The sequence below is a fragment of the Eretmochelys imbricata genome, unplaced genomic scaffold, assembly GCF_965152235.1.
Source record: "Eretmochelys imbricata isolate rEreImb1 unplaced genomic scaffold, rEreImb1.hap1 Scaffold_29, whole genome shotgun sequence".
Classification (NCBI taxonomy): domain Eukaryota; kingdom Metazoa; phylum Chordata; order Testudines; family Cheloniidae; genus Eretmochelys; species Eretmochelys imbricata.
In genome coordinates, this window is record NW_027554341.1 from 169,297 (window position 1) to 194,242 (window position 24,946).

General features: G+C 42.2%; 2 protein-coding genes and 1 pseudogene across 2 annotated transcripts in view; 2 read left to right on the forward strand and 1 right to left on the reverse strand.

The window, feature by feature from the left end:
- Positions 1–24,946, forward strand: part of LOC144258649 (uncharacterized) — a 164,018-nt gene that overhangs the window by 37,891 nt on the left and 101,181 nt on the right. The gene's annotated exons all lie outside the window — the stretch shown is intronic.
- Positions 8,408–9,367, forward strand: LOC144258637 (olfactory receptor 14A16-like). Its single transcript, XM_077806846.1, has one exon. It carries the CDS (start codon positions 8,408–8,410, stop codon positions 9,365–9,367), a length of 960 nt encoding a protein of 319 aa, XP_077662972.1.
- On the reverse strand, positions 15,664–16,606 carry LOC144258638 (olfactory receptor 6F1-like; annotated as a pseudogene).

The following is a 24,946-nucleotide window of genomic DNA, read 5'->3' on the forward strand; positions in this document are numbered from 1 at the left end:
CTGCTTCCTTTTGTCTCTTATGTTAAATTGGCTTTGGCTTATCTGTTTAAACAAGTTAGCTTGAGCTTTTGCAAGAGGCACACATATCTGGGTGCATTGGCAAAGCGCTTTGCTAATAAACAGAGTAGTCTGACAAACCTTCTGAGTCTTGAATCTGACTTTGACAATGATCAGGAAAAAAAGTCCCATTATTCACTGCTCTGTCTATCTAAAGTGTCTATATGGCTGCCATGACTGCATTCCATCATGATGTTTTCCAATGTATAAATTGCAGGTTTCACCAAACAAAATTTTCACAGAAAGTCTTCACTTTCCTTGAACATTTTCTGTTTTTCATTTAAAGAAATGAAAACTGGAAAAACAAATAGTTTTGCCTGAAAATTGTATTTTTCATTTAATTTAATTTAATTTAGTTTAATTTAATGTTTTTTGACAGTTTTCAGACAAAAAAGTTCAGTTTTGAGAAATGTTGGGGATTTTCTTTAACAAAAAAAAACCACAAAATATTCATGAGGAAACAAAGTTTCCAACCACCTCTGTTTTAACCACTAACTCTTTAATATATTTATCCTCCCTGCAACCCTACAAGGCAGGGCAGTACTATTATATCCATGTTATAGATGGGAACTGTTGTCCAGACAGAATGACGTGCCCAAGATCACACAGGAAACCCATGGCAAAGCAGGTAGCTGAGCTGGGTCTCTCAGGTTCCATGTTAGCGTCCAGACCACCTGGACCATTCTTCCTCAGTCATTGCTGTCACGCTGTCTGGAACGGCTCACAACCATGAGTGCCAATCGCAGGTCAGACGGTCAGAACACAGGGCAGACACCCCAAACTGGTGGTATATTTGGTAATTAGATTTCACCAAGCCAGTAATAAATGTGAATTCCTGGATCACTATATTAGTATTACCATGGAGTCACAGACAGTCCCCTAGGATCTCGAGCCACTTTTACCAACCAGATAAACTGGACTTTGTGATAAAAGGTTATTAAAACAAAGAATCACATTATATTGGGTTACTCTCAACCCCAATGGGTCAGTCACTTATCCCAGGTCAATGGATACTCTTGATCTCACATCAAAGGCAATGCTGGCAGCAAATTTCTCTAGTAAACTAACTAAAGTTTTATAAGCTAAGAAAAGAAATGAAAGTTATTGAGAGTTTAAAGCAGGTAAAATACATTAACAGGTTTGGACAGTCCAAGTTTGTCAGTCCAAAGTGACAGCAGAGATGTGGTATCTGCTAGTTTTCCATAAGTCTCTCAGGGTTACGCAAGATAACTTTGGGGATCTCTGTCTTGCATCTTTTCAGGTTTCAGAGTAGCAGCCGTGTTAGTCTGTATTCGCAAAAAGAAGAGGAGTACTGGTGGCACCTTAGAGACTAACCAATTTATTTGAATAAACTTTCGTGAGCTACAGCTCACTTCATCGGATGCATTTAGTGGAAAACACAGTGAGGACATATATATACACACAGAGAACATGAGAAAAAAAACAAACCAAAAAACCAAACCTGTAAGGAGAGTGATCAATTAAGATGAGTTTCAGAGTAACAGCCGTGTTAGTCTGTATTCGCAAAAAGAAAAGGAGTACTTGTGGCACCTTAGAGACTAACCAATTTATTTGAGCATGAGCTTTCGTGAGCTACAGCTCACTTCATCAGATACATACCGTGGAAACTGCAGCAGACTTTATATATACACAGAGAATATGAAACAATACCTCCTCCCACCCCACTGACAGTGGGGTGGGAGGAGGTATTGTTTCATATTCTCTGTGTATATATAAAGTCTGCTGCAGTTTCCACGGTATGTATCTGATGAAGTGAGCTGTAGCTCACGAAAGCTCATGCTCAAATAAATTGGTTAGTCTCTAAGGTGCCACAAGTACTCCTTTTCTTTTTGCAATTAAGATGAGCTATTACCAGCAGGAGAGCGGGGTGGGGGGAAGGAGGGGGAAACTTTTTGTAGTGATAATCAAGGTGAGCCATTTCCAGCAGTTAACAAGAAGGGGGGAAACTTTTTGTAGTGATAATCTAGGTGGGCCATTTCAAGCAGTTAACAGGAACAACTGAGGAACAGTGTGGGGTGGTGGGGGGGAGAGAAGAAATAAACAAACATGGGGAAATAGTTTTACTTTGTGTAATGACCCATCCATTCTAAGTCTCTATTCAAGCCTAAGTTAATTGTATCCAGTTTGCAAATTAATTCCAATTCGGCAGTCTCTCGTTGGAGTCTGTTTTTGAAGTTTTTTTGTTGTAATATAGCGACTTTCATGTCTGTAATCGCATGACCAGAGAGATTGAAGTGTTCTCCAACTGGTTTATGAATGTTATAATTCTTGACATCTGATTTGTGTCCATTTATTCTTTTACGTAGAGACTGTCCAGTTTGACCAATGTACATGGCAGAGGGGCATTGCTGGCACATTGCTTGCATCTGGAATGTTCCCTGAAAGTGTCCAAACATCTCAGAGAGACAGAACCATTCCCTGGATCCATTCTCACAGCTGTATTCCCCGGAAAGCAATCTGGCAAGTGTTTCCATCACAGCATGGGTTTTTCCTCTGATGACTAAACGCAGACTGGGTCTGTGGATTTCCATTTGTGCAACACAATGACCCGTGCTTTGAAGGTAGAATGTTCTTCATTTACATTTCCAAGGCTCTAATCGCATTTGATGAGCAAACGTAATTACCGGGATACATGCGATGTAAATTACAATGTAACAGCAGACAACATTCCTTCCTTAGTTTTCAAGAAGTTCACACATCAAGTAAATTCACACTTTTGATCTAGGGTTAATTAAGTAGAGGGATATACATAATGTAAAGGGATAGCATTCAACAGGTTACAGATAAGTGAAGGCAATATCATTCCCATTTCCTTTGAACTAAACACTTGAGTGAATTAGTACACTTAACATTTCTTTGATAGTCATACGTTAGTGATGGTAATATAGTATGTAGTCCTGTTTATTTGCCTGAGATAGAATTTTGGGTTTTGTTTGCCCACTTGAATTTTGAGGTTTTTAAAATAGAATTGTTTGTGTCTTATACCCTTATTAACATATGTGAACAAGGGGTGGGGGGGACACCACTGTGTGTTGCTTCTGCCTACAGATGGGGGTTTTTCAATACAAAGAGAAAAGATAAGAAATAGGGTTCCAGTGTTGCTGGATATGGCGGGAGTTTGATATACAGTGTATAATTGATGGCTGCCTGACTCCTCTCCCAAGACAAGGTCAAGTAACCAGTTTGGGGGGCCAGGGAGATGGGGGAAGCTATAAGGAACACTAAAAAACAATGAAAAAGGTAACCCTGACCGGTGCATAACTTCACTCCCTACCCCTCCCACAGGGTACAAAAGAGGTGGTACCGAAGCTCCCAGACTCAAGACCCTCCAAAACGGAATATGACCATAAATTGCAAGGGTGGTACCAGGGTTCAGGGTACTGGGGCGTACACCTCAGGTATAACTAAGCCCACTACAAAGAAGGAGGGAGAGGAAGCTCTGTTGGTGTAAAGAGCTGGGGTTATGCATTGCCGGCAGTTTGGACACTGGCTACCTGCTTTCTGTCTGCATGACAAGAACAAAGGGAGGGTAGGGGAAGCCCTAACAACACACAAGTGAATCGGCCTATTGCTCTGACCTGAGCTGGCCTGTCAGTGTCACAATTGCTACGTGACCAGAGGGAGCGACATTACTCAGGTATGCCTTCACAGGGATTAATAAACCCATGGCTGGCCTGGATCTGCCGACTCGAGCTCATGGGGCTTGGGCTCCAGGGCTGATATATTGCTGTGTAGACATTCGGACCCAGGCTGGAGCCCGAGCTCTAGGATCCTACACAGCAATTTTTAGCCCCACAGTCCAAGCTCTGCAACCCCGAGTCAGATGACCCAGGCCTGCCGAAGCCATGCCACAGGGCTTTTATCCCCGTGTAGACATACCTGAAGGGACTGGGACTCATGACACCCGGGTTATATTCCTCAGAGCTGCTGTGTGACCTCTAGCCAGTCACTTCCCCTCTCTGTACACTCTGTAAAATGAGGATGATGATCCTGACCCGGCTTGATAAATCACTTTGAGATCTACAGCTAAGTTGTATTGTTATCTAGATCTACAGGGTAACCAGGCACAGAGCAGGGAAGAATACCTGAAGAATGCAGCTGGGTGGGAAATGGGTTTCCCATCCTGCAAGACCTTTCAAGATTTTGAGAGAGACAAAGAAGGTGAGGTATCATTTTTTATTGGACCAACTTCTGTTGGTGGATGGGACAAGCTTTTGTGCTTCACAGAGCTCTTCCTCTGGTCTGGAGAAGAGAAGCATAGTGTCCATGATCAGTACAAGGTGGGACAGATTGTTATGCATAAGGGGATCACACATATTGTAGGAGACCACTTAAAATGAAGTGGGCAATTAACATGAAGTGGGCGATTAACACTCTGCAGAATAGGCAGCAGGGCCCATTGGCTCCAAAGGAGCTACAGCCAATTTACACCTGCTGGGCGACCAATGTGAATTCAATATTTTTTAAAACGCTTGCAGCGTTGCATCTGCAGCCCATTGAGCTTTTTAGTTTAGTGCTGTCTGTAGCAAGAGAAAAATTAATGTAATGGCTGAGAAAGAAAGAAAGAAAGAAAGAAAGAAAGAAAGAAAGAAAGAAAGAAAGAAAGAAAGATTTGGGCCATTCATCCCAACAGAAGTTGAAGATGAGATACTTGAAAACTGTGCAACACTGAATTCCTCCAAAGTTCTATCCCTAGAGGGACTGAACCATTCTCCGCCACCAATAAAAGTTACATTTGTAATTAAACCCATGGGGCAAAGAGCTAAGAAAGTGCAGACAGGTTCAGAACTTTCAAATCAGCTTCGGATCACATTGGCAGGCAAAAAATATGGATTTATAACTGTGTAATGGGCTAGATCCCCAGCTGATGTAAATTGACATCGTTCGATGGAAATCCAAGGCCCAGATTCCCAGTTGGCGTAAATAGGCCAAACTACCATGAACTCAATGGAAGTGTAACAATTTACACAAGCCCATGACCTGGTCCTTAGTTTTTAGTCTTCACCTCTGGGTACCTCTTGGTGAATGACTTCAGTCAGACAAGGCAGCCTGAGCTGTGGGTTCCTGTAGCAGAGGCATCCCAAGAGCTGCTGATACAATGCAGGAGGAAAAAAAAGTCTCTGCTCCCCCAGAAGTGATTACGTGATGTTAATGAAGGAACAGGCTATTCCAGGCCAGCTGAGATTCTGGTGCGACAAGGCTCTTCGCTATTGTGGATCATGTGTCTCTGTTAGAAATCGCTGTTTTAGTCCCTTCCAACCCTGAGATTCTATGATTCATTCTACAAACAACTTGTGACATGCTTTGGGCCTCTGCCCTGCCTTGTTTTTAGCCAAGGGTCCTTCCAGGGATGCTGCCATCAAGTGAGATAAAGGGCAGGTACTGTTCTCCCTCTGTGGGGTTAGAGTTGGGCAGGTTGTCAGGGTGGTTTGCTCCAGAGGTGAGATCAGAGCTGGGCGTAAAGCCTTGGAGACCGGATTCAACTGTTTAGCCCCAGAGTAGGGACATCCTGGGCTGTGGCAATATCTGAACCCTGCACAAGACAGAATCAGCTCTAGAGCTGGGAGGAATTTTCAGTCTCTGATCCCATTTAGTCCTTCGTCTCCCAGCCAAGCCTGTCCAAGGAGGGGAGCAGGGAGCGCCCCTCTGTGGAGTGGATCCCTGTCTACTAGGAACTGCAGAGAGACTCAGGAAATCCAGCGAAGGGACATGAAAACTGCTGCTGGATAATACAGTGATGGGGGCATGAGAGAGAGATGACCAAAGAATCCTGGTGCTGGAGGATCAAAAGCATCGCATGTTGGGAAAAAATCCACAAAGACCAACAGACTACATTTTTGCTTTCAATTCTACACGTGAAGGTATTAATATACAGACAAATTTAATAATAGAGATATGAATTGTAATTGGAACTTTTAAAGACTTTTATTATCAAACAGCTAGAGCCTGTCAGATTTCTTTTCAGCAGAATGTAAGAACTGAAATTTAAGTTAGAATTTGAACCCTTTAAGGAATTAACTCTCAGTCTAGTCAGACATCTAGATCCAGTCAGAGAAAAAGAAGGGGGACAATGACTTTGCAACAGAAATCAGAAATGTTTGCAGGGTTTAGCAAGCAACAACTAATTTCTTTTCAGCTAAAAACTACTGTAAACTGGAAATTGCACATTGCAAACCAAAGAATATTGGGATTTGCAGATTTCAAAAAAACCGAAACCAAATATCTGAGTATAGGAGATACTTTCCCTGAACATTTTTGTTTAGTTCAAAAACTCGTTTTCCTACAAAAAAACCTCATTTTCCTACTACTACAAAAAAAATCTAAATTTCCAAACATCTCTAATTTGGAATGGAGCTTTAAACAAGGGAGGGGAACACTAATACTGTTCAATAATAGCATAATTTCAAAACCATTTTTTCTCTTGAAACTGGGTTTGTTTCTGTGTCAAAGGGATAATTACTGGAAGGTCAAAATTGAATAAGCAGCAGAGCTGATAGCCACAGTTGATATGTTATGCACACTAGCACCTTTAGACTCAGAGTTGAACCACCAGTTAAAGCCAGTCTATCTCAATGTTTCCAAAGGACATACAGGAGGTAAATGGGACTAGAACCCATATTTCCAGGATTTCCTTGGAAGTTAACAAGATAGACACAGGCCCAGGATTACAAAGGGTTTAAGCACCTAAAGAAGGACAAAGGCGCCTTTGGGGATTTACAATAGCATCTGAGCAGGTTAGGTGCTATCTTTTAATCACAGGTTTCATAGTAACAGCCGTGTTAGTCTGTATTCGCAAAAAGAAAAGGAGGACTTGTGGCACCTTAGAGACTAACCAATTTATTTGAGCATGAGCTTTCGTGAGCTACAGATCCGATGAAGTGAGCTGTAGCTCACGAAAGCTTATGCTCAAATAAATTGGTTAGTCTCTAAGGTGCCACAAGTACTCCTTTTCTTTTTATCTTTTAATCGTGGCCCACAGATAACACAGAAGCTTGGCTGGAATCAGGGAACCCCGGTGGCGATTGTACTCCCTGTGTTATGCTGGGGTCAGACTACAGGGTCTGAATGGCCCTTTTGGCGTTATCACCTTTGTTTCTGTGCCCTTGCCTCTGAATCTCTGCTTCTGAGCTCTGCAGGGCTCCAGGGCGTGAGTCTTGCTAGCCCTCAGGAAATAGACGTGGATAAATCACCTTCCCGCAGCATCAGTCCTTTAATGTCAGTGCAGCTCAATGCCAGCTACTCACAGCTCGTCTGCAGAGAGCAATCGGTTTGAGTCTAGTTCAATCGCTGAATGAGGCTGAAAGGATTCTCAGATACCTGTGCCCTTAGCTTCTAGATTCTGCTATATAGATAGTGACCAAAAAATCCTAGTGCTGGATGACTGAATGTGTCTTCCGTTGGGAAAAAGGTACAAAGGTTAGCACAGGAAGTTTGCTATTTCAATTAAATGTGTTGGGGGATCAACATACAGGGAAGAATTAAGATGATAAATATAAATTACAATATGAACTGGTTAAGACCTTTCCCATCAGTTTAATCAAATACCTACTGCTGACTGGAATTTTTCCTCCCATCAGGAAAATTTTTACTTTTCACTGAACACCCTAAATCCATTCCCCGTTCCCCCCCCTCCCCCCAGTTTTTGGCAAATGAAAACTTTCTGCTGAAAACTGATTTTTTTTATTCCAAAACCAATATAGTTTGTTTTTTTAAGTTTTCATTTTTTTTACAAAACAATCCCAAAATGTTTGAGAAAAGCAGACAGATTGTGAGATGTGTTGTTATTTATCTTAAAAACCAATCTCCATTAAAAAGAACACAGCTGAAAATTTCCAACCAGCCTCTATGCACAGAGTTTGGGGTGGAAAAATGACAGATGAGCTGCTATTTACGATGCTGGGTGAGTCAACATCATATTGCCCTGCAAAGTGAGAATCAGGCTGTGTTAGAATTTAAGTTGATCAGTTTCATATCCAAGTTGTGAGAATTGTTGGGTTTGGAGTGTGCTTTGTTCCATCCTTCATATTGCATTTTATCAAGCCACACCTTGGGCCAAATCCTCAGATGAGATAAAGTGACGAAGCTCCATTGACTTTAAAGGAGCTGACCTAATTTACACTAGTGTGGTAACGTGACTCCTTGATTGTCAGAGGCGAGGAACACTAACAACACCTACTCATTGTAAGTGATGAGTTCTGTGCACCTTTGACATTCATAGAATGAGATATTAGGGAAAGGGGAATCAGAGCCATTCCCTCTGTCGCTCTAATCCTGACCATTGTCTTTCTCGCTCCCTCCACAGACATCGCACAGTGTACTGCGGAAGAAAATGTCCAACCAAACTGTCGTGACCGAGTTCCTTCTCCTGGGATTCTCTGACATTCAGGAGCTGCAGATTTTACACTTTGTGGTGTTTCTACTGCTTTACCTGATATCCCTGCTGGGGAACCTTCTCATCATCACAGCCATAGCCCTTGACCGCCACCTTCACACCCCCATGTACTTCTTCCTGATGAATCTGTCCATCCTAGACCTCGGCTCCATCTCTGTCACCATCCCCAAATCCATGGCCAGTTCCCTCACGAACACCAGATCGATTTCTTATTCTGGATGTGTCACCCAAGTCCTTTCCTTCATCTTCTTTGCTGAAACCGACTTTGTCTTACTCACCATCATGGCATACGATCGATACGTCGCCATCTGCAAACCACTGCACTATGAGACTATAATGAACAGGAGAGCTTGTGTCCAAATGGCAGCCAGTGCCTGGATCACTGGAATTCTCTACTCTGCACTGCACACTGGGATCACCTTTGAAATCTCCTTCTGTGGAGGCAACGTGGTGGATCAGTTCTTCTGTGAAATCCCCCAGCTCCTCAATCTCGCCTGCTCTGACTTGTACCTCATTGAAGTTGGGTTTCTCATCTTTAGTTCATTCTTAGGCTTAAGCTGCTTTCTTTTCATCATTGTGTCATATGTTCAGATCTTCAAAGCAGTCCTGAGAATCCCCTCTAAGCAGGGTGAGCATAAAGCCTTCTCCACCTGCCTCCCTCACCTCACCGTGGTGTCTTTGTTTTTTAGTACTGCTGCCTTTGCCTACCTGAAACCCACCTCCAGCTCAACCTCAGGTCTGAATCTCATAGTGGCTGTTCTCTATTCTGTGTTGCCACCAATGATGAATCCGATCATCTACAGCATGAGAAACAAAGAGATCAAAGGTGCACTGAGTAAACAGATAGGTTGGAGGTTATTCACTAAGAACAAAATGTCCATATGTCTCCTTTGGTAGCAATTTCATTCTGTATTTCTTTATAAATAAAATCTGATGACATTATTGCCTCCATGAGAAAATACTGTGCACTCTGTTTATGCGGAATTGGGTATTTGCACTAGTAAAGATAGAGACAAACATGACTCAGGAAAAAAAGGAGTTTCTATAGGTTTACACCAATGTAAATAAGATTGGAATATATCATATACTGCTACCGATCACCATACTACCTGAGACCCTTGCCTATAAAATCAGTAGCCATAGCAGAGTCCCTGGTGAGGTCTTTGGCTCTTCTTATATTTTGGGATAAAAACTCAGATGGAGGTATCGATGCATTTGTTCTTTGTGTTTTTTGTTTGTTTGTTTGTTTGTTTGTCAGATTTTTAGCTTATTTTTGCTTAACTGGTTGATTGGTGGTTTGGTTTGTTTGTTTGTTTTAGGAGGTTTTGGAGGTGGAAAGGCCTGAGAAGATGGTGAGTGTTTGATGAGATGGGATTTTCAATGTTTGTCCCTTCTTGGGAGTATCCATATGTCATCTCTTTGATGGGTTTTCTGAGCGAACTGAAGGTTTGCTCCCCACAATGACAAAAGAGTGCAAAAGAGGATTATGCATGGCTTAGTTCCTACTGACATGATTATGTGTAGATTGTTGGGATATTATTGTATTATTAAAGATATGTGTCATAAATATAAAGGGAAGGGTAACCACCTTTCTCTGCACAGTGCTATAGAATCCCTCCTGGCCAGAGGCAAAACCCTTTCACCTCTCACGTAAAGGGTTAAGAAGCTAAGATAACCTCGCTGGCACCTGACCAAAATGACCAATGAGGAGACAAGATACTTTCAAAGCTGGAGGGTGGGGGGAACAAAGGGTATGTCTGTCTGTGTGATGCTTTTGCCAGGAAGAGATCAGGAATGCAGCTCAGAACTCCTGTAAAAAGTTAGTAAGTAATCTAGCTAGAAATGCATTAGATTTCTTTTGTTTAATGGCTGGTAAAAAATAGCTGTGCTGAATGGAATGTATATTCCTGGTTTTGTGTCTTTTTGTAACTTAAGGTTTTGCCTAGAGGGATGCTCTATGTTTTGAATCTGATTACCCTGTAAGGTATTTACCATCCTGATTTTTAGAGAGGTCATTCTTTTACCTTTTCTTTCATTAAAATTCTTCTTTTAAGAACCTGATTTCTTTTTCTTTGTTCTTAAGATCCAAGGGTTTGGGTCTGTGTTCACCTGTACAAATTGGTGAGGATTTTGATCAAGCCTTTCCCAGGAAAGGGGGTGTAGGTCTTGGGGGGATATTTTGGGGGAAGATGTCTCCAAGTGGGCTCTTTCCCTGTTCTTTGTGTAACACGCTTGGTGGTGGCAGCATAGGGTTCAAGGACAAGGCAAAGTTTGTACCATGAGGAAGTTTTTAGCCTAAGCTGGTAAGAATAAGCTTAGGGGGTCTTTCATGCAGGTCCCCACATCTGTACCCTAGAGTTCAGAGTGGGGAAGGAACCTTGACAATATGTAAGGCATCTTTTTATTATTTTAACCTAAATGAGTATAGCATCATAGAATATTAGGGTTGGAAGAGACCTCAGGAGGTCATCTAGTCCAATCCCCTGCTCAAAGCAGTACCAACGCCAACTATATCACCCCAGTCAAGGCTTTGTCAAGCCAGGCCTTAAAAACCTCTGAGGATGGAGATTCCACCACCTCCCTAGGTAACCCTCCTAGTGAAATAGTGTTTCCTAATATCCCACCTAGACCTCCCCCACTGTAACTTGAGACCACTGCTCCTTGTTCTGTCATCTGCCACCCCTGAGAACAGCCTAGCTCCATCCTCTTTGGAACCCCCCTTCAGGTCGTTGAAGGCTGCTATCAAATCCCCCCTCTCTCTTCTCTTCTGCAGACTAAATAACCCCAGTTCCCTCAGTCTCTCCTCATAAGTCATGTGCCCCAGCCCACTAATCATTTTCGTTGCTCTCCACTGGACTCTCTCCAATTTGTCCACATCCGTTCTGTTGTGGGGTTGTAAAAACAGTGTCATTCTTGCTATGGTGGAAAGACTATTGTAAAGTAAGTGACATGAACACTAGTGTCTCGGGTCTTCTTGTCTTCTTGTCTGGGGTCATTTTGTTCTAGCCCTGGTGTAAGTGGACAAGTGCCATCATGTGCACTGATCTGGTGTTCCATACGCCTTCCCATGTAGATGTACTCACACCCAAGCTGAGAAAGGATCTCAGAAGTTGGCCTGTTAGTAGTATTAGAATATCATCTTTGTGCATGGTTGTGTACACTTCATATATGACAGACAAAAGCAGAGTATGTGATTAGCTAGAGAGACAGACAGACAGGACCATTCCTTGTCCTAACCCACAACCTCATTTAGTGATAATGATAGATTTCTATTTGATTGTGAATTACATGAGCTAGCTAGCTAGTGTGACAAAGTTTCTCCTCTACCTTGGTGGGTCTTGCGCTTATTGGCAGATTTGTTCGCCTTTGAGCTTCACGGCAGCCCTCAGTTTGACCGTTTTCGTGAACCCACAGTCCAGGTCAACTCCTCCTGTGTCTGACCAGGAGTTGGGAGGTTTGGGGGGAAGTTACAACAAAAAAACTTCAAAACCAGACTCCAACGAGAAACTGTTGATTTGGAATTCATTTGCAAATTGGATACAATTAACTTAGGCTTGAATAGAGACTGGGAGTGGCTAAGTCATTATGCAAGGTAAACTATTTCCCCTTGTTTTTTCCTACACCCCCCCCTCCTCAGACTTCTTGTTAAACCCTGGATTTGTGCTGGAAATGGCTCACCTTGATTATCATACACATTGTAAGGAGAGTGATCACTTTAGATAAGCTATTACGAGCAGCAGAGTGGGGTGGGAGGAGAGAAAACCTTTTGTAGTGGTAAACACCCATTTTTTCATGCTTTGTGTGTATAAAAAGATCTTCTACACTTTCCATAGTATGCATCCGATGAAGTGAGCTGTAGCTCACGAAAGCTTGTGCTCAAATAAATTGGTTAGTCTCTAAGGTGCCACAAGTACTCCTTTTCTTTTTAAGTCAGTGGAGTTCTTCCAGGTTTATACCAGTATAAGTAAGATGAAAATCTGTCTATCTCATGCTTTTAGACTGCCACCCCTCACCATGTTATCTGAGTACCTTCCACATAAAATCAGTAGCTATTAGAAAGTACCCAGTGGACTTCATGGAGTCTCTGGTTCTTCTCCTTTTTTGGGGTCAAAACTTTGCTTGGGGTATGATGGCTTTTGGGTTTCTGTTTGCTGGTGTGATAGAGTGGGACATGGCAGCATCAGATCATGAACTCTGTGTTTTGCTATCTGGGTAAATGTTGACATGGTGACTGCAGAATTCTGGGCTTGCTCAATAGCAGTCTACCGCTCTTTGTTCATGGCAGCTCTCCTACCTGAGAAAGGTGCCTGTTACGTTGCTGAAGGACTATCACTCAGAGAAATCAAGACTGACTTTTGTTGCCTTTCACCTACAGGCCCTGCAGCATGGAACAAGTCTTTTGCTGTATAGGGAGTCTGCAAGTGATGCGCCGGAGGGAGGGGCAGGGGACATGGCTGGTGGGTCTGGAAGTCTTAATTTTAGCACATGACAAAGAGACAGGGGACCTATTTAAGTGCAGAATCCTACCCTGTGTCAGGTGCCAACCATAATCCCATGTAAGAAGGACTCGCAGGAGTTCGTTCTATCTAATCTAATCTATCTGTCTATCGTAGGATTCCACACTGTACCCATTACCATGATATCTGAGCACCTTCCACATAAAATCAGGAGCCATAGCAAAGCCCCTAGTAGACCGTGAGGAGCCAGAGACTCCATTTCTTTTTTTGTTCTTCCCCTCAGGGTAAAAAATATGATTGTGGTATCAGTGCAGTTGTTTGGTTCTTGCTTCTTTCTCAGATTTTTAAAATTTTATTTTAGGGGGTTTTTTTGTTTTTTTTTTTTACTGGTGGATTGATTTGTTTCTTTATGAGGTGGGAGTGCCTGGGTACAGGAGCACTGGAAGCTCCCTAGAAGTGGGGGGGCCACCGACACCTGAACCAAGGCCCCACCCCCACACGGCCTCTTCCTCTGAGGCCCCACCCTCGTGCCGCCTCTCCCCCCCAAGGCCCTTCACCATGCTTGCTCCTCTCTGCCCCCTCCCCACCATCGCTCACCTTTAAGGCCAGTAAAAAGTGGGAGAACATAGCCCTCCCACTTTTAAAAGTGATGGGGCCATGGCCCCCTGCCCCCCACCCCCATCTCCATTCTGGTGCCCCTGCCTGGGGAGATGCTGAGTGTTTGGATAGACAGTGTGGTCAGTGTTTTCCCCTTTGTTGGGCGCGCCCGTATCTCATCTCCTTGATGGGGTTTTCCGAGCAATGGGTGACGCAACATCTTGTATTGGCCCAATTTCTGTTGTTGGGAGAGACAAATTTCCAAGCTTACACAGAGCTCTTCTTCGGGTCTGGGGAAGGTGTTCAGAATGTCACAGCTAAATACAAGTTTCAGAGTGGTAGCCGTATTAGTCTGTATCAGCACGTTTTAAATTTTCATCCAGATTTGGGATAAAAACCAATTTCAAAATATTGGAATTTCCTCTACAATGAAAATTCCAACCAGCCCTAATTAGGGCTGGGACTTCCAAAGATGCCAAAGGGACATAGGTGCAAAAATTCTATTGAAACTCTCTCAGGTTCCTTTGGTAAACCCAGCCTACGTCTTTACCTCCTTTGAAATCCCTGGCCTTAATAAGTAAAACACTTTCCAAAAGGTAGGGGGATACAAAGGTAAAAGTTAAAGTTTATTTACACTCTGATGATAAGACTGGTCTAGATAGAAATATACAAAAATACAAATAAGTCCGGCATCAAGGGCAAGATATGTAAAGGTATTTAGGAACCTAGTGGCATTGTCAAAAGCATCTAGGTGTCTATCACCCATTAAAATCAACAGTCCCCATCAACAGTTATGTTTTGAGAACTATCAGTTAGCCAGTTTTTAATCAATTTACTATTGTTTTTGTGTTGTGTTATTTTTTTAAATAGTGTGATGTTACCCTGAATCAAACCTTTAGAAAAATGCAAGTCTATTACATAAACACCATTGCCTTTATCAATCAGAAATGTCACAGTTAAATCAAGTTCATCTGATAAAAAATATTCTGTGAAAACATATTGGTCAACATTAATTGAACTTGTCCCTTGTAATTCCTTTTTGTAGAAAAATGACCATTTTCAAAAATGAAAATTTTTGTAAAGAACTGTTGATTTAGTGATTTTTTTCTTTTTTTAATTAAATTTTTCATTTAATTTTTGACAACATTTAAATGGAAAACTTTATAAAAAACATGATTGAATTCTTTCCATTCACCAACATGTAGGACCCCCAAACTTAAAACCCTTAAAAAGGGAAATAAGTTTGATTTTTTGAAATTCTTCACTAATTAAAAAAAAAATCCACCGTGGTTGTTCATCATTCTTTATTTCCTGCATGTTGTTCTTTAGTCTGCTGTTTAATAATTTTTCAGCTATTGAATCAGGGAACAGACACAATGTCGTGTGAGTTGGCCAACCAGTCATACATCACAGATAATGAAAACTCTGGAGTTGCTACAAATTTAAACTTAGGACAAACTTCTGAGTCACTAAGGTCTTGATCCTGCACACGCTTTATGCACAAGCTTTCTTTCCTAGTCTGAGTAGTCCCATTAGAGTCAACTGGATGACTCAAAATAATATAATTTAGCACTTGAGTAAGGATCTCAGGATGGGGGCCGAAATGTGAATTGCTAAAAGTAATGTCCACATAGGGCCCGATCAAAAGGCCATTTAATTCAGTTGAAAGATGTTCATTGATGCCAATGGGCTGTTGATGAGACCTCTCGAGAGATTTTAAGGGACAGATTTTCAAAAGTATTTGTAGCTACCACTGAAATCAATGGGATTTTGGTGCCTCATCTGCTGAAGTGCTTTGGAAAAGCCCACTAAACAACTATCTGCATCTTTAGACACCTAAATATCTTCGAAAATATGCCCCTTAGGAGCTCACGTCCAGTAGATTTTCAATAAAAATTAGGCTCCTAGAAACCACATCTTTCATGGTGTTTAGGGGCCTATCTGAATCTTTAGGTGCCTAAATTCCTTTGCAAATCTGGCCCTTAGGCACTTCTGAAAATTTTACCCAAAGAAAAAGGTGTAAATGTAAAACTGGAACCAGGATTAAAAGAACAACAACAAGGACAGTTACTACCAAAGGGAACATGAGCACAGGCTGAGAATCAGACCCAGTAACATCTAACCCATTCAAAAACAACTTCATGTCCCACTGAATAGCTTCCATAAAGCCTCCTTCACCTCTTTGTTTCTCAGACTGTCAAAGAAGAGGTTGAACAGTGGAGTTACAATAGTATTCAAAGTGTTGACAGTCTTGTTCATGTCCAAGGCGTTCTGTCTGGAAGGCCTGACATACAGGAAGATGGTGGAGCTGTACCATATAATCACAAGAGTGGGAGGGGAAGAGCAAGTGGAAAAGGCCATTTGCCAGCCTTGGGCTGACGGGATTCTCAGTATGGTGGAGAGGGTGTAAATGTAGGAGAAGAATTATTGAACATAATCCCAGGATGACGATGATCGAGATGATAAAAGCTGCCATCTCAATCACGTAGGTGTCTGGGCAGGAGAGAATGATGAAGGAATCTATGCTGCAGAAGAAACGAGTAATGACATTAGTGCCACAGAAGGACAACCTAACTCTCAGAGATTCTGGGATAGAAATAGCCAGGAAACTACACAACCAGGAGCCAAGGGCCAGCTGAGCAGACAAGGTGCTGTTCATGATGGTGCTATAGTGCAATGGGTAGCAAATAGCCAGATAGCAGTCATAGGCCATGGCAGAGAAGAGGAAATATTCTGTGCAGCCCAGGGAGAAAATGAAGTCCATCTGCAGGACGCAGCTACTAAAGGGCATGGTTCTGCTTTTCCCCAGGAAAATCGTAATGGTCTTGGGAACACAGGCTGTGCTGTATCATATCTCCAGCAAGGAGAGGTGGGAAAGGAAGAAGTACATGCGGGTACGGAGTTGATGGCTGGCCCTCACTAGGACTAGAATGGCAACATTTTCTGCAACTGTCAGGACATACATCATGGTAAACACCACAGAAAGAGAGATCTGCAAATATTGACTACCGGGGAAGCCCAGAAGGATAAATTCCTGTATCCTGGACTGGTTTTCCTTCTCTATTCCAGTCACAGGCTCCATCTGTCAAGATACAAGAGACCATAATTCAGGAGAAGCTTTCTTACCTGGACTGTTAGACATCACAGTTACAGTTTTCAAGGGTGCCTGTCAAGGTTCCTTCCCCACTATGAACTCTAGGGTATAGATGTGGGGACCTGCGTGAAAGACCCCCTAAGCTTATTCTTACCAGCTTTGGTTAAAAACTTCCCCAAGGTACAAACTTTGCCTTGTCCTTGAACCCTCTGCTGCCACCACCAAGCATGTTACACAAAGAACAGGGAAAGAGCCCACTTGGAGACATCTTCCCCCAAAATATCCCCCCAAGCCCTACATCCCCTTTCCTGGGGAAGGCTTGATAAAAATCTTCATCAATTTGTACAGGTGAACACAGACCCAAACCCTTGGAACTTAAGAACAATGAAAAAGCAATCAGGATCTTAGAAGAAGAATTTTAATGAAAGAAAAGGTAAAAGAATCACCTCTGTAAAATCAGGATGGTAAATACCTTACAGGATAATCAGATTCAAAACATAGAGAATCCCTCTAGGCAAAACTTTAAGTTACAAAAAGACACAAAACCAGGAATATACATTCCATTCAGCACAGACTATTTTACCCACTGTTAAACAAAAGGAAACCTAATGCATTTCTAGCTAGATTACTGACTAACTTTTTACAGGAGTTCTGAGCTGCATTCCGCATCTGTTCCCAGCAAAAGCATCACACAGACAGACAGACAGACCCTTTGTTCCTCCCCCTCCAGCTTTGAAAGTATCTTGTCTCCTCATTGGTCATTTTGGTCAGGTGCCAGCGAGGTTATCCTAGCATCTTAGCCCTTTACAAGTGAAAGGGTTTTGCCTCTGGCCAGGAGGGATTTTACAGCACTGTATACAGAAAGGTGGTTACCCTTCCCTTTATATTTATGACAGTGCCTAAATGATATAGAAGCCTAAATCCCATTACAAAATCATGTAAGTTGCTTAGGAGCCTAAGAGCTAGAGTTTCAAAAGTGTTTAGATGTCAATGGTGCTGACTGACAAAAATGCTTAAGCAGGTTAGGCACCTAATCTGGTGAGGGGTTTTTGAAAATCCCACTGAGCATCTATCTGAAGCTTTAGACATCTTCATACTTTTGAAAATCTATCTCTGAAAGATTAAAGCTCTTTTGAAAATTGGATGTAGGCTCTCAAGTCACCCAGGGCCAGATTTTAAATGGTATTTAGGCATGTAGTGGGATTTTCAAAAACACCAAGGCACCTAAACTCATTGAATTCATTGATGCATAGATTCCAAAGTCAGAAGGGACCACTGTGATCATCTGACCTTTTGTATAACACAGGACATAGACCTTCTCCAAAATAATTTGTAGAGCAGATCTTTTAGAAAAAACATCCAATCTTGATTGAAAAATTCTCAGTGATGGAGAATCCACCGTGACCGTTAGTAAATTGCTGCAAAAGTTGATTACTCTCTCTGTACGCCATATTTCCAGTCTGATTTTGCCTAGTTTAAACTTCCAGCCATTGTATGGTGTTATTCCTTTCTATGCTAGACTGAAGAGACCATGAAGGAATTTATTAACCTTCTTTTTGTTAAGCTAAATAGATTGAGCTCCTTGGGTCTGTCACTATAAGGCGTGCTTCCTAAACTTTTAATCATTCTCATGGCTCTTCTCTGAACCCTCTCCAATTGATCAACATCCTTTTTGAACTGTTGACACGAGAACTGGACATTGTCTTTTTCCTGTTTATGCATCCAAGAATTGCATTAGTCCTTTTGGCACAGCATCACACTGGGAGCTCATGTTCAGCTGATTATCCACCATGACCGCCAAATCTTTTTCAGAATCACTGTTACCCACAATAGAGTTCCACATCCTGCAAGTATGTCCTACATGCTTTGTTCCTAGATGTAGACATTCACATTTAGCCATAGTAAAATCATATTGTTTGCTTGCGCCCAGCTTACCAAGCGATCCAGATTGCTCTGTAACCCTGTCCTCTTCATTATTAACTACTTCCTCATTTTTGTGTCATTTGCAAACTTTATCAGTGATGAGTTTATGTCATCTTCCATGTCATGAAAAAATGTTAAATAGCGTTAGGATATGAACAGAACCCTCTTGGACCCCACTGGAAACATACCTGTTCCAAGACAATTCCCTTTAACAATTACATTTTGAGACCTAACCGTGAGCCAGCTTTTAGTCCATGTATTGTGTGCCATGTTATTTTTGTATCCTTCTAGTTGTTTAGTCAAAATGTCATGCAGCACCAAGTCAAATGCCATAGAGAAGTCTATTATATCAACACTATTGCCTTTATCAATCACAATTGTAATGTCATCAAAAATGATACCAAGTTAGTTTGACAAGATCTATTTACCATAAACCCACGTTAAATGACATTAATTATATTACTTTATTTCTTTATTAATTGAGTCCCTTATCAGTGTAATGATGCTGGTTCTGGCGGGACCCAACGGAGAGTGCCCATTCAGGACAAATTGCTTCAAGCAGGGCAGTTACAGCCCAAGGCTGGGGTTTCTGTGCACACCAACGCAAACCAAACCAGCCAGACAGAGAAGACTTTGCTTTTACCCCACTGGCTAACCACAAGTCACACAAGCAATTCCCTTAGACACCCCAGTTTCCCAGTATCACCACCAGTGCCACTCGTTATGGGGACAAATGGTGATGAAAACCAATAGCCCAGTAAAAGAAAAAAGGTTCTCTCGATCCCAAAGGACCAAGCCTCAAACCCAGGTCAATATACAAATCAGATCTGACCCACAAATCACGCAGTTGCCAATCCTTTAGAATCTAAAATCTAAAGGTTTATTCATAAAAAGAAAAGATATAGACGAGAGCTAGAATTGGTTCAATGGAATCAATGACATACAGTGATGGCAAAGTTCTTGGTTCAGGCTTGCAGCAGTGAGAGAATAAACTGCAGGTTCAAATCAAGTCTCAGGAGAACATCCACAGCTGGGATGGATCTTTCAGTCCTTGGTTCAAAGCTTCAGTGTAGCAAAGTCCCTCCAGAGGGATGAAGCAGGACTGAAGACAAGATGGAGGAGCTGCAGCAGCTTTTTATAGTCTCTTGCCATGTGGTCTTCCTTTCTTTGTGCCAAAGAGAAGCTGTCCATCACCTGGCCTGGAAACACCTGAGAGTTCTGTCCATAGGCAGGTCCCTGCATACCTTGCTGAGTCCCAAGGCGTGTCTGCCTTCTCTCAATGGGTCAAGTGTATATCTGGTGGTCCTTAATGGGCCACCAAGCAGGCTAGGCAGAGCTGACACCAGCTTGCCTGGGGTGTCACGGAGAAGCATAGCATAAGTTTGAAATACAGACAGTATAGAGCCAATATTCATAACTTTAACAACAAAAATAATACACACAAATAGACAGCATAATCAGCACCAGCAAACCATAACCTTGTTTTGACACCTTATTTGACTCCCTTTATACAAGATTTGGTGCCACTACAGGACTTTGGTTGCAACAATGATCTATACGGTCCCAGCTTATGTCAATAACCTCACAATCAGCCACTCCGTTATCTTGCCTGACAGGCCTATAATTACCTTGGTCCTCCCATTTACCCTTTTTCAATATTGGCACAACATTAGCTTTCTTCCAGTGTTTCAACAGTAAAGGCCCAGTGAGCTCCTCAGCTAGCATTTTTTACACTCCTGGATGCGGGTTATCTGGATCTGCTGATTTAAAAATGTCTAACTTTAGTAGCTTCTGTTTAACATCCTCCTGAGGTACTAGTGGGTTTGAGTGGGTGTTAGCCACCTCGATGCTTTTGAAAATCCCACTAGGTGCCTAAATACCTTTAAAAATCTGGCCCTTAGCTGCTGTGGAAAATTTTACCCCACCCCACACATTGACCAAATTCATTTGGTCCACAGATTTTCTAACATCTGGAGAAATAAACGATACTTTGTATTGAATTCTGTTCTTCTCAGTCCTCCTGATGAGAAACAATCTCAACATCCATGGGAGTGGACGCTTCCTTCTGTATGCAAATAGCAGCAATAGGGAAATCCAGGACTCAGAGGGTGAAAACCAACACACCGAATCAGTTTTCCATCTCCACCCCAGTCTTGAATTCTGTAGGTTACAAGAGATGCTCAATGCATTAAAATGCATTATTGGATGTTCCTTGAATGTTCAAGTCAGAATTCTAGTGCCTGAATAATTATTACCACCTCCCCATCTCCCTAAGCCTCAATCAGCTACAACTTACAACTAGAGTTTGTCAAGAAACAGGGCAAGGGAAGGGAAGGGGATCCTGATCATTTCATCATTTTTCCCATTGACATTGGAAATGTTGATGGCACTTTTGATCTACTAATTGTTCATTCAATCTTCAGCCAGTGCTATTCCTTGTCAAAAGTCCCTCCATGCTCTTAGCTGGGATTTTCAAAGGGGCTTAAGAGAGTTTGGTACCCAATACCCATTGAACTCCATTAGGTTATGGACACACGGCATGTAGAATTTCCCTTGATTCTGGATGTCCATATTTAAGGGATGATCTTGACTTGCACTCTGGAGAATCACTGATATGCAAATCCCATTTTAACAGATCTGCGGAATTTAGCATGAAGAAGAATAGGAAGAAAAATATCCCAGTTTCCCTGAAAATTTCCTTTCTTCTAATATTAAGGTAAATGGGTCAGTCTTGTCCTCTGTTATTTTCTCCTTCATGAATCTCTGCTGTGCTCTGCGGCAGGCAGGACTTGTCTTTGTTCCTCAAAGGCTCTACGATGAACATTTTACATCGGTATATTCCAAGGCAGAGAATCCTAATCTCTAGTTCCAGCACAACATTGCCAAACTTGAACTCCTAATCTTTTCTCCTAGATTCTCCCTCATTTTCCATTCTCCAGCTCATTTCAGAACTCAGCTACCCTTCCCAATACACACCTTTGGAACGCTGGGGTTATTTATGTGTCTTCTTCTGAGTCCAGGACCATGATTTTTGTCTTTGGTGAAGATTTTCAGAGGCAAAGAGGGCAATTCTGTAGCCCAACTCCCATTGAAAATCCTTTGACAATCTCCCCATTTGTATCGAACATTAAAACTGATTTTACAGTGTAACCCTTCTGCCCGCCAGAGTTGGCAGCAACAAGGGCCGGGTTCAGTATCTAGGGGTTCCATTCCAATAACACAATGCAAACCGGCTCGAGCCCCCACCCAGTGACCTGGGACAAATATATACCACCCCCGCTGGGCGCCTCCAAGAGGCAATACTTCCCCTCTCGCAAGCACAGAGTCTGAGTGTAGCAAAAGCCTTTTAATAACAGAGAGAAACAATGTGGCATTATGTTGGGGAAACACCACCAACAGGATTCATAACACAACCCATGAGCAAAAAAAACCCACCCCAAGCAAATTGGGGCATGCCCTTTTCCCTTTGGTTCTTGAGTCCAGCAACCCCAAATCACCCAAAGTCCCAAAAGTCCAATGCCCCAAAAGTCTCTGTCCTTGGTCAGGGCAGCCCCAGAGTTCGAAAGTTTATCTGCGGAGCTTTACCTCCCAACCTGGGTGGAAATGGGACGGGGGTAAGAGGCACCTTACATGATCTGAAGCTGACCGCCCCATAGCAGTGCTCCGCTCCGCCAGCCGCCCCACGAACTCCTTCGCTCAGCTGCGCTCTGCTCCGCCAGCCGCCCCACGAACTCCTTCACTCAGCTCCACGGCCCACAAGCAGCTCCTGCCATCCACAAACTGCTCCGCGTCAAACTGCTTCACCAGCTGGTCCGCAAGGCACTCCAGCTGTCCCACAAACTGCTCCACAATATATCTTCAGGCTCCCCCACTACTTAACACAACACTCAGTGATTTCAGCTCTTAGGTGAATTCAGCTTGTAGTAGGGGAGCCCCAGTGCTTGTGCACTATCAGCCCAAAATGAGCTCAGCAGCCTATAACTACATTTCTAATGAAATCAAAATTAGCTCTGATATTCCATAGTGGAGACAGGAGGAAGTGCAATTAGCATGTAAGGCCCTCACCAATGAGGCCATGCCACCAAGTACTGATACTTGTCCCCAGCCTCTCTCCATTCACACAGTTTTGGAACCCATGACCCTTGCCTAGCGAGTGCTACTTAGTTGATGGTGAATCCCTCCATCATAACAAAAGGCCACGTACAGTTCCAAGCACAGTTCCCATAATCAGGGTAATAACAATTTATTCTTCCTGCCTCAATAACAGAGACACTGGGGATCCCACAGCAGCCAAAGTGACCATTTGGGCAGCTATGGTCTCATTTTAGGCGTGGTGGGTGTGCCTATGCAAATGAGATCAGCCCCTGAAGTTCTTTTCCACAACTTGCCACACCTCACCACCAGATGTCAGGGTGGAGCTCATCCTGACATTGCTTACATACATTTTGCCCAGGATCAAATTCTAACAACCAAGGAACAGACGTCATGGCTAGGCTTGGAAGGATTAGATTTTTATTGGTTAATGTTGGTAAATGTCGATTTCAACACACACACACACACATACACACAAACTGATGAAAATGTATTTCCATCTATAATACTCAAAATTTACAAATAGGCAAAGTAAGAAAAATACTGCGGGAGAACTTATTAGAGTCAAAATCCAGTGATTTAGACTTTTGAATTCGGCTTACAAATGGATTAGTGAATGAATAGTGAAAACAGGTATGATCTGTTGAATTAAGGATATTTACTTTCTATAGTTTAACACGTGATGTTGACAATTTGTGTTTTAATGGTTTATAGAGCTTTCACTTTTTGAATCTCAGTGTTAACTATCATTTCTCTGACAGTCTCCCACGCCCCACCCCCATAATTTTGTACAACTATGAACACTGAAATAAATAAAAAGTGGAGAAAATGCTTAAAAATAAACAGTGACAGTACCCATCAAAATTATAAAAAATAAAAATAAAATGCTGCCAAGCCTATCCATGACATATTAACATACAAGTGAGACCAGAACAAGAATTTCATACAGAATTATGTACCAGACAGTGCTTAATTGACAATGCTCTTTAAGTATAATCCCTAGCTTTTGTGCAGTGCTTTTCATTAGTAGATCTCAATGCATTTTACAACCGGAGTCAGGGTCATTGTCCCCGTTTTACAAAAGAAGAAATTATAAACCATAATAAATGTATCTGATTTTGCAGTGCCGGACCTTAGAGGCACATTCCATGCTCAGCTGAGACAGAAATAAGACTTTGCCCTGAAGGATAAACGGTTGATTATCACTGTGCAATGGGATTTTCAAAGGAGTTCAAAGCAATTAAAAATTCAAATCTCATTGTGATTCAGTAGAATGTAAATGCCTGATTCCCACAGACTCTTTTAAAAATCGCACCCATAATGATTATCCTCCTTATGCTAATCTGAGCTAGTCTGGCAAAGATAATAATACCTTGTACTTATAAACATCTTTACATCTTCAAATCAATGTCCAGTCCTAAGCTATTTTATTCTACAACAGGTTGAAAAGAACTCCCTTTGTAGCCATAACTTCAGTGTTGTTTGGAATGGGCCCAATGCCCCTCTGTAGTAAATAATTAATCATTATCAATCCTCTGCCATATGAGGAGAAAGTAGGGCAGAGGGGTAAAGGATCTTGCTTAGGGATGCATTGGAAGTCAGGGGAAAAGCCCGGAACAGAGACTAGGATCTCCTGCCTTCTAATACCCTAAACTTCATAGTTACAGAGGGCCTGATCCAATGACAGAGGAAGTCAAAGTTATTCTATTCATTCACTCTAGTAAACTTGGGAAGAAATTCATGGTGCTTTTTCACCTGTAGATTTCAAACCATTTTACCAAGGTGGGTGAATGGTATTATTTCATTTATTTACAGATGGGGAAACTGAGGCACAGACCGTTAATCTGACTTTCACACAGTAAATGAGTGACAGAGCTGGGACAAACTCCAACTCCTTATTTCCCATCTACCAGACCAGGCTACAGCTGAGATTTCAAAAGCTGCCTAAGGGATTATGGGGCAAATTCTTAAAGGCTTGTAGGTGCGTAGTGGGATTTTTCAAAGCAGCTAGGTGTCTAATACCCATTGCAATCAAGGATTTTTAGGTGCCGAGATGCTTCTAAAAATCGCATTAGGTGCCTAAAAACCATTAAAAATCTGGTTCTTAAACAAACAAATGCCCGTGAAAATGAATGAGGAGTGGGCATCCATGTGGCATTTGTGGCTATGGAAACCTAAGTCTACCTCTAAGAGAAATATCCAATCCATTTTTACATTCTTATCTATGCGACTCAATAAATTACAGCAGCAGCGAGTGCCACAGATCTATCATATAGTTATTTTCTCTTCTGCATTCAAGAGTTGAAAAAGATG

Excerpts from the sequence above, each read along its gene's own strand:
- LOC144258637 (XM_077806846.1), top strand. The coding sequence starts at position 8,408 with ATGTCCAACCAAACTGTCGTGACCGAGTTCCTTCTCCTGGGATTCTCT.